This window comes from Hippoglossus hippoglossus, chromosome 22 (assembly GCF_009819705.1).
Source record: "Hippoglossus hippoglossus isolate fHipHip1 chromosome 22, fHipHip1.pri, whole genome shotgun sequence".
Taxonomy (NCBI): Eukaryota; Metazoa; Chordata; class Actinopteri; order Pleuronectiformes; family Pleuronectidae; genus Hippoglossus; species Hippoglossus hippoglossus.
The window spans coordinates 4,208,702-4,222,238 of record NC_047172.1 but is presented as its reverse complement, the minus strand read 5'-3'; the positions used below and the strand labels follow the sequence as shown (position 1 = coordinate 4,222,238).

At 43.6% G+C, this 13,537-nt stretch overlaps 1 protein-coding gene across 11 annotated transcripts in view; it reads left to right on the top strand.

The window, feature by feature from the left end:
* Nucleotides 1-13,537, top strand: part of smoc1 (SPARC related modular calcium binding 1) — a 38,906-nt gene that overhangs the window by 12,691 nt on the left and 12,678 nt on the right. For 5 of the 11 annotated variants that reach the window (XR_004612638.1, XM_034575641.1, XM_034575639.1 and 2 more), the window contains exons 2-10: nt 1,761-1,926; nt 2,473-2,556; nt 4,909-5,021; nt 5,209-5,308; nt 7,539-7,586; nt 7,855-7,889; nt 8,004-8,181; nt 9,074-9,163; nt 9,525-9,593. Coding sequence is in view for 10 of the 11 variants with exons in the window: in XM_034575641.1 (XP_034431532.1) it covers nt 1,761-1,926; nt 2,473-2,556; nt 4,909-5,021; nt 5,209-5,308; nt 7,539-7,586; nt 7,855-7,889; nt 8,004-8,181; nt 9,074-9,163; nt 9,525-9,593 (883 nt within the window). In the remaining variant the exon portion in view is untranslated. The remainder of the gene's footprint in view (nt 1-1,760; nt 1,927-2,472; nt 2,557-4,908; nt 5,022-5,208; nt 5,309-7,538; nt 7,587-7,854; nt 7,890-8,003; nt 8,182-9,073; nt 9,164-9,524; nt 9,594-13,537) is intronic. The other 6 variants (XM_034575646.1, XM_034575647.1, XM_034575645.1 and 3 more) reach the window with 5 other exon arrangements.

The following is a 13,537-nucleotide window of genomic DNA, read 5'->3' as shown; positions in this document are numbered from 1 at the left end:
AAAGGCAAACAATACAGATGGGATGATTGTGAAACAGCCGGTGATTCATTTGTATACGAGATCCTGTGGTGCACCCGCTCATTCGTGACATCAGTGGCTTGGGTTCTTCACCATCTTGTTCAGGTCTGACTGATTGTTCTGAATCTATGTGTGAAAATCGGTATCCGAGCAACAATTTTAGGTGTTTTCCCAAATAGCTTTTGTGTTTTTTTGGGGGATGAGGAGGAAGCACACATGTATTTCTACCGTGGATATTTCTGAACGTGGCCTCAGGTCCTGTGATAGATGTTGGCACATGAGGGATGGAAACTGTGCCCTTTGTTTCTGGCTGCGTCTCGTTTTCCACCAGCGTCTTCCCTCCGTACCTGCTCTTAATGAGATCTCCTGTTTCAGACTCGGAGCTCAAAGCAGCACTCCGGTAATTGCTTGAGAGACCTCGGGCGAAAAACACATTCGAGAGGATTTTCTCATGAAGATCTTCTTCCTACATGGGATTTGCAGGGTTTTCTTTATTTGAATTTTATGAAACGGGGGTTTTAGAAGACACAAAAGGTTTAATCATCACTCCTCAGATAAAGCCCACAGGACATTTTCTCGACTTTGTCTTTGACGTATGAAAAACACAGCAGGATTGTCCAGGTCTGACACATTTGGGCAAGGGTGGCATCTTCATAGAGCAGCAGGAAATCCCATGTTTTGTTTTCTGCATCTTCTATGTGTATGGCTCCTCTTTTTCATACAGAGATATTTGTATTCTTCATGTGTTGCCCACATTTTCTCACAGTTTTTCCTGCTGATTTCTCACATGTGCTCACTTGGAGACATTTTCCGCATATTTCACTGAGGGGCTGGCAGGAGACGTCCCAGAAAGTGTCCAGAGCAACTGACTCGAACATCTGCGTCCTCACATACAGCCCCTCCAGAAGAATTCAGGAAAATGCCCGGACTTAAGTGCATGTCTGAAAGCCGCCTAATAAAGGCCTTGTTTTCTTATAAATTTGATGTAGTCTGACGTTATGTCAAAGCAGCTATGTGATGCTTTCTTTGCTCACTTGTTGACTGTCTCTGGGGAGTTGAGGGAAGCGAGGGGAGTGAGGTGGGGGGGGCTGCCTTTTTCCAAGCTTTGTCAGACCAGAGGCTCAGACTTTTGAAAACCTCTGCTTTAGACCTTAAATGTATTTGGGGCAGCCGTGAAGCCAAGAACCATTACTTCTGTCAGAGAGAAGGCCGTCATCCAACAGTAGAGCAGAGTCAACTCACTAATAGACCTCGAGTTAAGATGTGGGCAGGGGGGGGGGGGGGGAGAGAAGGATTCCTGTTACTCTGAGTTTGGTTTGGCTCCTTGGAATCTCAATCAAGGTTTAACTCGTCCTCAGCCAAACACCAATTAGACAAATTGGCATCGAGGCAGAGTTTCACTTCAGCAAAGCTCACACCCTTGTTACAGTAGCCTGATCAACGGAAGGCCGTAACTGACAAGTGTTTGAGGATTGCAGAAATGTTTAGAGAGAAATGAACAAATGACCCATGAGTCCATTTGTACATTAGTTTGGCATCATCTCAGATTCAGCTGAATGCAGCCTTTGTTGAACCACAGGGGAACAAGAGAGAGAGAAAGAAAAGGAGCCAACAGGAAAGAAGAAACCACAGTTTCAAGGAACGAGAAAGAATTTATAAATTCATTAAGATGTATCTGTTGTTTTATGAGAAACCCGAGGTGAGTTTGTTATGCTAACGTGTTATCGTGTATCTGGTTGCAGTGGCTGATTGGGGACAGAGACAATCACTGTGGGGTCATCTGCTCACGGACGCAGGGGAAGCCAGTGTGCGGCTCGGACGGGCGGAGCTACGAGACCGGCTGTGAGCTGCAGAGGGCGCGATGCAAAGATAAGACTCTGACACTGGCCCACCGCGGCCGCTGTCGAGGTAAAGACTGAACGACGTCGAGCTGCAGATTCTGTAATCTGTAGCAACCATCAAATAACGAATTAAAACCAATCTTATCTGAAAATTACTTGAACATGCATAAGAACTATTTAAAATGACAAAATACATCTTTTCATAATCTTGTCAGCAGCTGGCAGAGTTTCTGTGAATGCAGTAATAAGGGTTTTCTAGAAAGCCTGAGCTCAAAGTGAATTACTGCAAAACAGCAGTTTCATTTTGAGAGATTGAATCAAGAACCTAGTGTTCAAACTTTCCTAACGTGTTGAAATAAATGGAAAAGATGTTTCCGAATAGAAGTGAACAATGTGGATATAATATGGTAAATGTTATATTTCGATATGGATATTTATTTGGGATACAACAAATATTCTGGAGAATCAATCTGACAGAATATGTAGACAGGAATTCATGTTTTATGGTGATCCCCCAAACACCTGTCAGCCTGAAATCACTTGTGATTTTTTATACTGGATTAAACAAAAATATCACGGGTACTTCTTTTCTTCTTGTCTTCTTGTCTTTCAGGTAAAAACTGGGTGAAACTTGACCAGTTGCCAGTGGCTCCAGCACCGACCTCCATGCCTGAGGGGAGAGACCTTGAGGTCAAAGGTGAGAACCAGGAACCTTCAGATGTACTCAAATGATTTTATACCTTATCATTATTGAATCTTCTCCTGGAGACGTTGTACCATAAACTGTGCCACAGACAAAAACCGAAAAGTTTTGTAAAAGTGGAACTGAACGAGAAGATGTCTTTCATTTTCCGCCTCTCTGTAGGCGTGTAAGTTTTTACAGACCAGGATCACACACTTCCTCAGACTCTGGATGCCGGCCACTCAACAGCAGCAGAGATTGATAGGTCTAGAGTCAAGGTTGGAACTTGGCATTTCTCCCCCTTTTCTCAGCCCCTCTGCCCTTTAGGAAAACAGCCGTCCCAACCAAATCCATTTTTGGACCGAGTTCTGTTCCCTCTGTTTGGTAGCACATGGTTTTGTTTCATAATATTAGTGTTGTACCGAGGGAAGGAAAGCCGGGGAAGTTTTGCAGTAGCCCTGTCTTCTTGTAATGAAGCAGCACTTTTATTCATTGAGGCACTTCACAAACCCGTCATCGTTTACATCTAAAGCGCCTGGCGAGGCCTCTACAGGGACAGCAAACATGCAAACCCGTCTGTCCATTATTCAACCAGGAATTTAAAACGCAGGGAAAATCAGCACATCATGAATCAGCTCATTCAAATGAAATGTCACAAAACGTTCTCTCACTATGTTAAAGATTCCTTGATCAGCCTCTTTTGTCAAGAGCTGCGCCAAAATTTGACGAGTTCTTTCTTGGCTCACGTCCCATCCTTCCTGCAAGTTTCATTAAAATCTGTTCAGGAGTTTGTGCAAATTCCTGCTGACACTAAACAACAACATACCAACGGACAGGGATGAAAACATAACCTTGTAAAGAGACAGAATGAAACCTTTGGACGAGCTCATGTTGCTGCCTTGTCCCGACTAACACGCACACAAGCTGAGACATGATGGAGAAACTGTGAAAAGCCTGTTGTTGTGAAAAAAGTAGTTTTTACATTTCTATAAATCTTATTTTAATAAGAAGTTGGCATCTCCAACAGAACATTGGACTGAAACAAGTACGACAATATGTAATGAGCCTTGTTTCTATAATAAGACTGAATACACACAGTCGAAGTCATTTATGAATTTATGTGGCCGTGTCTGTCCACCTCGCTGACATCATCACCCAGTTCTGGCTCTGTCAGTCTTTTACTCTGAAGGAGACAACATGTCTGTCTCCTCTCAGGTCCAGAAATGACTTTTTTATTTGTCAAGGGTGAAGGTTTGCCAAATCTGGAGGCCTGCGGTTTCCGTGGTCGGCTTCCTGGTGTGAATGTGTATGCACTAGACGTGAAGCTCGACTCCACAGGAGCTGTGAGTGCAATAAAAACTGCAGTGGCTGATGGGTTTTTGAACCAGTGACCAGCTGCTGTGGAGCCCACTTCATTGGGTGACCTTTCAGCCACTTCCTGTCTGTGTCCCCGTGAGAGCGGCTCTGGCTCATCAGAGCTGCAGGAACACAAGCTCAGTTTCCACTGACATTTCAAAAGTATCAATCAAGTCGATTCCATGGCGCGCTCCCCGGCGCTAACAATGTGCGGCTTACAGCGCGGCTCTGGCACTGGTCAGTGGCGGTGTGTGTAATTTGTCAGGGAATGTGTTGTTTTAGCATTTTGCAATAGTGTAATAAAATGTCTCTGACTTGTCTGTGCCTGATGTATGTGCAGCGTGGAAGGTTTTGAATTCTCAATGCATGGAGAGGTTTGCTTTGCAGAATCACGAGCAACAATCCCTGTGGCTGTTTGTGGTAATGGTGGGGGGGTTTCATTAAGTCACTAAGCTTTTTAAGACCTTTTTTGGATTATTAAAGTCCCAGAATGACTTACACTTCTCCATAATTGAAGACAAGGTAATTTAGAAGAGAATAACCCACAATATTATGTTATCTAACAAAGTACATGCAGTTATAACAACTAACTAAACACATAGAGAGACAAAACAAACAGAGTAGGGAATATTTCAACATATTAAAGATTCTTCAAGGCTTTAGAATTCAGATTATTGAAACCCTGTGTTACAAGCATCACTTTGATGGCTCATTGTTATCAGGGAAGAAAATATGTCTCAAAATAATAAAACTGTGGAGAACGTAGATGAATCGTTCTCTCTCCTCCCTTAACTAACAAAACTTGCCCTTAAGCGAAACATGCAAACGTCACACGGAGCTCAGTGGCCAACAGTAGTAAATTGCGGTTGTACTGGTCAGCTCCCAGGTGTGAACTGGGGCGGTGTTGACAAGGAACAGACGTCTTGAGTAAAAAAAACAACAGCAGCAGCAGCAGCACTCGAGGTTCGTATCCTGTGTTCGAGAACAGACTGTCCTGTCGGTATGTTACAGATGCAGGTCAGTCCAAGTGTCGTGTTGAGAGGAGCCAGGCTTTGGAACAAGCCCGGAGACCTCAGGAGTCCATGTTTATCCCAGAATGCAACGAGGATGGGACATTTGCCCAGGTCTGTCTCTGCACCTCCACACATTTATTTAATTAAATTTTTCTCCACATTCCCTTGTGAATCCTCCTTATTCATACATCACAACTTCACTTTGACCAGACGCTTCCTTGTGTGCTGCATTCACAACCAGCTTTACAAATCAAATCATGTTAAAACAAAGCTATTGTCATCTTTCTTGCCTCTGCAGGTCCAGTGCCACACTCTGACAGGTTACTGCTGGTGTGTCACCAGTGACGGGAAACCAGTGAGTGGCTCCTCTGTGCAAAACAGGACCCCAGTGTGTTCAGGTACTGGCGGGGGGGGGGGGGGGGGGGTGAAATGTCCTGAGACTTTCATAGTTTATCCCATACGAGGCTGCACAGATCTTAACACTTTCCTTTCACAGTTATTTGTGCTTCACTTCAGAATAGCGTTGAACGAGCTGTGTGACTGAAACAATGGCAGTGGAGTAGGATGTTTCCTCACAATTCTTTATTAGGGTTGAGAAGCAGCAAAACAAGCACGTAAAAATTCAATGGTGGCTACATTTGTTGGATCACGGAGCCAAGAGGGCCCTGAGAGCCAAGTCCCTGTGGTTTGGGCCAATTCACGCTCAGTCACTTCACGATTCAAAACCAACTGGAAACAGTTTGTAGCTTCAGTTCCTTCTCAGAGACAGAGATCGAGAATGGATGCGTCGTGTTAGTATCGCGAGCGGAACATCCGAGGACTTCAAAATGATCCTCGAGCTGATCCCACATCTGAAATAAATGACTTTCAGGAGGAGACAACAAGTGAGCGCAGCAGTTAGAGAGGGTCTGTCTCGCCACACTACGGGCACATGTGTAATACATGTCATGTGTAATGCAGCAGGTGCAAGGTCAACGAGACGGCTAATGGCCATACATCCAGGGGCCTCTTAGCCCCCCCCCTCCGGCCTCCACCCCCCTCCACTTGTTTAAGTGCTCTCAGCAGGCCGGAGGAGAGCGAGGGCCTCTGCACTCTCATCTTGGATGGGAACACTTTATGATAATCACCATCATTTTCCCTCAGAAGATAATACACAGGGGTGTTTGCCAGAATGGGATTGCACAGTCACCAGAGCATATGGTGCAAATTTGTGCGGGGAGTGTGGTGAGAGTGGTCGCATGCCCGTCTGAAGCTGCTCAGCAGACCAGGCCAGAGGCTTCCTGTTCTCTGTGTCTCCGTCTTTATCTTTCTCTCTGCCTCAATCTCCCGCTCCCCCTCTCCTCTCTGCACTTGTGCCACTAATCAGCAGAATTAGGAAAGTTCTTACGTGGAGCGTGTCCATTCGTTCAAGGGGAATCGCATAGGTTTTCCTATTTAGAAAAAAGTACAGAGACACAGTGTTCAAGTTATTCTTAATTCTACAAGTTATAGCAAAAGTTATTTCGGAGTTAACAACACGTTTAGTTTGTTTTCATTTCTCTCTGTCGATAACGCGCTCTAGAATTTTCTCAATCTCAAATCTCATACAAGGCCATCAGCACAGAAAGCTACACAATAATATTCATTACCGTAGTTTTCAGGAAGTAAGTACTGGTGAAATCTTGTTGATATAATTACATGCACTCTTTGTTACTAAAGGGACAGTAACCATTTGCCGTTAAACGAAGACACAAGTGCGAGGACACAAGTGCACATGACAAGATGATGGTCTCACTCCACTTATGGTAACAGACAGAGACAAAGAAGAGTGAATGCAAACAATCCAGGATTTAAAATAGTAAAACATAAACTTGGAACATGTTTGAGGAGAAACCAGACATTTCCTGTGGTCTCCTTTCTGTCCTGCATAAGATCCGATATCTTCATTGTTTCTTGCAAAGGTGTGTAAGACACTGGAACCAGAATCTGGGAACAATCAACCTGATCCATAGCTGCAACTGTCAAACACACTCAACTCTTCTTTCCTCACAACCCCTTCCCTCTGACAACAACCTGTGCACTATGACCCAAATCAATCATCTCACATACATTTGCAGGAAACTTCCATGAATTTATGGGAACTCATGCTGCGACAAGTGGATTGTCAGGTAGTAAATCTCCTTCTAGTTGCCGTCATTAAAGTTGTATCCCCGTACTGCACGGTCTAGTTTGGCTCTTACCCTCCATGCATCCATGCACGACCCTCGAACATTTGCATGCACCGAACGAGAATGACATGTGGAAATGTAGAGCACAATGTGTGAATTACAAACTGCAGCAGTCAGCACTGAGATGATGCAACAAGCCAAACGTTTCAATGAATGAAGTACTAACAGAATGTGTTGGTCAAACTCAGCATCCAACTCTAACTGAGACAAGACGTCATCAGTGGGTGGGGGGGTTCTATTGGTGTAATTTCCTATGTTCAGTTGGAGCAATGGAATTAAATTCTAAATGATAAGATGGTTATCAAGTATTTTACAAAATGATTTCTTCTCCGTAAATATTAAAACTATTTGTTCGATGGATCTATAATGATAATACGGATCTTTGCGTTGTACATGTTGTGTATTTCTTTCTTCTTCACAGGGTCAGTAACAGACAAACCACCCGGGCCACCAAACTCTGGTAGAAAAGGTGAGCTGAGATCTGCCGGATGTTCTGTGTGCATGTGTGTGAATGTGTTTTGGATTGTGTGAGACGGACAGAGCATGAGCCGCAGAATTTCACCAGATGTGTCCATATTTTACTGGTGCAGAGCAGAAAGACACACACGACAGAGATTCCAGCTGTAATTCTAAGGGGGATGTGAAGCCGTTGGGGAGGGGGGGTGGGGGTGGGGGTGGGGGTTGAGGCCGGGTTTGCTCACGATGCTTACATCCACTGTTTTTCCCCCCCCTCACAGTCCACACCTGGATCAATCAGTATTTGAGAAATACCGTAAGTTCTAAGTTGTAGCATGTCTGCAGGACACACTGCTATTTCTGACTAGTGTTTGACGCAGGTCTGCACTCGGCTGAGACCAGCGCAGTAACCGTTGTATTCTGTTTACAGTTTGACCAGCTCAGGTCAGTTCGGCCTCGGGTGTTTCAACACACTGACACATCATCTCATTTCAGGACTGATATTGTAGAAAATGACCCCAATCAAAGTTTTTTTTTTCCCCTGTGGTTTGCTTTTGATTTAATTATTTTCCAAAGGGATTTTCCAGATGCGACAAAACTGCCAACGGGTGAGTATTCTAGGTAGCTCAACTCCACAGCATCATACACGACTGATTAGTATCTATCCATCGCTTAGCAGGACCTTGGTTCTATACAACCTTCTGTAAAATCTGGACATTTTGAGATATGTAGAAGACGCGTTGTCAAGGAGATTTTGGATGTGGCGATGGCGTTAGAAAAATGGTCCAGTCTGGTCCAGTCTGCCTATTTAATGAGATCATACCCTGGACCAGTACCATACATCCATTCACCATCAATACTGCTTATCCTCCTTTGAGGAACTCACATACAGAGATGAACAACTAAATAAAAACAAATACACATTCAATTTAGTCATCAATTAACCTAAACTGCACGTCCTTGGACTTTGGAGGAAGCCGGAGCACAAGAGAGAAACAGCCACGGGGAGAATGTGCAAACTCCACACAGGCCTGAAACCCAGGTTTGAAACTTCTGCCGTGTGAACCACTGCACCACCGTGTCGGCGACCGACCGGACCAACGTCCAGTTGTCTTATCATGACAGGCAATTGTAGGCTTCATTCACCTGCACTACAAACATGCAGGTCCTGATAGGAGCATGGTGTTCTCGTGTGAGTGTGTGTACGTGTTTGTGTGCTGCTGGTTGCAGGGTGGTTGTGGAGCAGTGTGTGAACTGTGTGGGCTGATCGTGAGAGTAAGAATGTCATTGTGAGAGGCTGATTTGTTGATGTGTGTGTGTGAGAGAGAGAGAGAGAGAGAGAGAGAGAGAGAGAGAGAGAGAGATGGGTGGTCGTCGTCCTCTTTTTGTGTTTTCCATCTGTCCTTGTCTGTCTTTCTATCTGTCTTGGCCGGGCCATGTGCAAATCCCAACAATTCAACAGTTCTGGAGAGTAGATTGTATTAACCTCAATAATGGTAGTTTCTTTCCATTTCTTTCTCACCCTCAACCCAGATGATGGCTCCAAGCCCACACCCACCATGGAGACCCACGTCCCCCCTGAGGGTGACGGTACGTCTGCACTCACTAGATTCTGTCTTTGTCAGCTATGCTCCATGAATTATATTTATGTTCACTATCATGGTTTAAAAGCAATCAATCAACAACTTCTTCTAAAGTAGTTTAATTTTGGATTTCAAGGTGACGTTTCTTAAGAATACACCGTTACACCAAATGGAAAAATGGAGATGCCATATGGATATTATGTCAGATGTGATCTTAGATGTCATTTAGTGGGAAACGTTTGGCTGCGCATGTTGTGTTTGAAATATGCAGCAACAGCTGATGAGGTTTAGTAAAGTTAACAGCGGTGAGATGATTTTAAAGTGTGACAAGGTGTTGACCTCTGACCTCTGACCCTCTATCGCTGCAGAGATAACTGCTCCAACACTGTGGATAAAACAGCTGGTTAAGCAGAACAGCTCCAGTTCCAGGAAGCAAGGTGAGAGAAACAAAACCCCTCCTTCTCCTGATATCCATGTAATCAGCCTAGATGTGTCCAGCGCATTAACACTTATAACACACTAGTGGAAACAAACATTTAAAAAGCAGAATACATCTCTTTTAAATGTCACCACTGCGTAGTTTGCAGGATGATTATCACCCAGAGCAGAAGCTTGAAGCCCAAATACAGGAAAGTTTACATGAATTGTCTCCGGTGTTCCCCGGTGTTGAAGCCACCAATGTAAAACATTTGTAGTTTGAGCCCTGCGCTGCCAGGATTATGTTTCTGACTTTCTTCCTCCGGTGAAATTTGTTTAGCTTTCTCTGTCTCCTTTTCAATTATGCCCCGACATGTTCACTACCCCTCTGGGCAGCCACACACGTTTGATGCTGTTGCAACAAGTCCGGGAGTGAATGTGGTTGTGGTTACGTGTGTGTGTGTGATTTAGCTTTATTTAATAGTTTCAAAATTATGCATTTTTAATTTATAAGATCTTTTCAATTCCCCACGATTAAGTCACATTACTCTTTTAGATTGTTAGATGCTCAAATCAGTTTAAATAGATTTTCGTTCAGATTTTATGTAACCAAACACGGATCACAGCAATAATTGTCCTGTTGTGTGCATATTAGCTCAGGATTCAAACCTCACTGTCTTTCAGTGTTTCACATTCACCTCATGCTCTTACTTACAGGCTCCACTCCCACACATCAGATCACACAATCAGTTGATTGTAATGCAGCAGTGTTTTTTTGGAGTGATGGGGATGTGGCTGGGGAAACTGCGGTCAGGGCAGCATTGAGTACAGTATTGTAGCTGAGAGAGATTCACTGTGACAGCTCTTTGAAACTTCTGTGGAAACACCAGCTTCCTGTTTCCAATTAGCATCTGGTGTCCTCAAAGGACAACGACAAGGCCGACCAGAAACAGGGGGGCGGGGGGGGGGGGGCGGGGGGGGGGCAGCATCATGTTTGAGACATGAGTGATGTGTCGGTGTGTTTCGGATGTGCACGTCATAACTATACGTCAGTTTCTGTAACTGTGTGAACACATGTGCATGAATATGAACATGTACAAGGAATAGTTACCGGTTAAACATCCCGGCTCCAGCTCCTGATATTTAAGAATCTGATGCTTCACTTTAAATATTAAGCTCAATCATTCAGTTTTGGACTGTTTAAAACCAGGAACATATTTTATAGACAACTCAAAAAATGTATATCACGTTTATCACATTACTTTTACAATATGCTTTTCTGCAACTGGTGGATTTTTTGGCCACTTGTGGAGAGCAGAAACAAATTATGAACCTTATAAATTTGAATTCATCCAGAAACAGTTGCTCATTTATAGATCGATAACTTACACAGCAACATAAATTATTATTAATTTGGTGAAGTGTCTCCTGACATTTGGAGAATTTAAAGTTAAAGTTCATTCCTCTGTTTTTGGTCTCGACCAACTTCTGGGTGAAGTGTGCGGCCGGAAAAAGAAACAATAAGTTGAAGCCTGTAGCTGTAACTTCGTAAAGCTGAGGAATCAGGTGATGATTTTCTGTTGGTTCATAACCACGAGTTTTACAAACATCAGTCACAACAGTTTAAAGTAAATGTTTAAATGCAAGACTTCTGTTTGGTTTACTTATACTAGAGAGACAGAGAAACTAAATGTTGAAGGAACACAACGCGCTCATGTCAACTTTGTTTAAAATCAGCAGTTTTAAAAGAGGATTTTTGGTTTAATCCTGTTTTTATGTACAGTTGAAGGGACCCTGCACTTGTGCTGGTGGTGTGGTTTACATATTAACATATTGTCTTTATGAGTGACCCTTCCATCATAAAGACAAACACATGCACCTAAATAGCTCCGTACAGAGTTCCTCCATTACTGACATTTCCGCTATTTCAACCGCAGAGAAGGCTCACTAGAGACAATATTGCAGTGATTACTCCACAGCTGAAAACCATTGGAGTGAAGCGAGGAGGAGAGAGCGCTGGGTGGGTGGGGGTGGATGTAGGTACAGGGAGGGAGGTAATAGGATGGAGGGAGGCAGAGGGAGAGAGAGAGAGAGAGAAAAGAAAGGAGTGGAGGAATGAGAGGCTTCTGGAGGTTGTACGGAAGAAAAGGAAGAAGAGAAAAGAAAGTGGAAAGTTATTTTAAATGGTTTCACTGGACTCAGAGCCTCGAACACAAGGGCCAGAAGACAAGGGCCAGAAGACAAGGGCCAGAACACAAGGGCCAGAAGAAAAGGTAGAAAGCTGTGCAGGCCTGTTGTGTTTTGTCCGTTATCGGTTGGCGCTGAAATCACAACAACACCCACACAACCGGCAAATTGTTACAACGGTCTCTGACATGCACTCGTGTGGCGTTCTCCTCTTCCAGGGCAATATTTGTTTTCTGACGGTTTGTGTTTCTCATCGTTCAGTTCATGCCAGAGGAGGAGAAATAAAATAGACAAAGAAACAAAAACAAAGAAATAAATAGAGCAGAAATGCAGCGTTTTAGATTGAATTTCAAGTCCACACAAAACAGAGGATTACATTGCAAAGCGTCCAGCCTTTTTCCATTTATATGTATAAAAACAATTTTCTTTATTGAATCCCAGCTGCTGGCGCCAGCATAACCTCTGTATAATAAACAGTGCTAAATAATTTGGATGTGAAGAAACCTTGGCAGGGACCAGAGCCGTGGCACAGCACTACGAACCCTTGAGTGTGAGTCTTTGCAGAAGAAACAGTTCACTGGTGCAGGGACACATTTAGTTTTGTGTTGGCAGCCGTTCTTGGGAAACATGAACACACCCCCCCCCCCCAAGCCAGGCCACTGCAGAAAAGCTCAAATTAGTATAATCGATTATGTAATGAATTAGCATTGTGCTAAAGAGCTGTGAGCTGGTATTGGTAATATCTGCGTCAAGGGTTAAGTTGTGCGTTGAATTTGACAAACGCACAATAAGATTCAGATTTACTCCTTTTTGTTTTCCGTGTCCTTTAAAAGTTAGTTAATGCAGTCGCTTTAAATTGTGGTATTTCCCATTAATCATCCAGACGCCACGATATCAATTGTCCTGCCACAGTTTAACAATGAACCACATTTTATACACCATAGTTTAAAATAAGTTTTAATTTAAACCACTTCAACTCTAATAACAGAGGAGATCTCCAAATGGGTGCGTGCAGTGTTATATGCAGCACGACCACATGCTTGTGCTATGGTCCGTAATGTTATTACTGTCCAAGCAGGTAGTCACACCTCATAGTTTCAGCTGCAGTTGTGGCATGGAACTTGGAATCTGTTGTGCATGAGTGATCTTTGTGTGTGTGTGTGTGTGTGTGTGTGTGTGTGTGTGTGTGCACCCTCGTTACAACCATACATTGAATTCATTCGGTGGGAAACAATTGAGGGATTCCTTATTAAACCTAGATTCATTGAAAATCCAATATTCAATCTCCCTTAAGCTTTTTTAAACTTTGCTCTCCATCAGTTCCTGAGAACATATATTATTCTGTAAAAGAAGACGTTTTCATGTGAGCAAACATAACCGCCGATTACGATTTGTCTGTGACATGTCATTAGCCAATTATTGCCCAACCTCTAAATCCGTGGAGCTCTAGTCTCTTTAGCTGCTAAATGTTTTCCTTGCTCGAACAGCGAGTTGCTAACTTAGTCCATCTGCTATTTTTGTGTTGTGGTGAAGTTGCCTAGAAACAGCTGCTTTCTGCGTCTGGAAACAAGGTTGATGACGCTGAACCTAAACTAAACTAAAGTTGTCGCCCGTCAAGTCACAACAAGGACGCAGTTCTCTGAGCGGAGGGGAACTGCAGAGTCTGGTGATAATTCTCCCTGCAATTGTCACTACAATCACGGAGTCATTGAACCTATTGCTAAAATAAAAACCCAAACTGGGGCAGCTTTTTGTAAACAATGTGAAAACCACACTT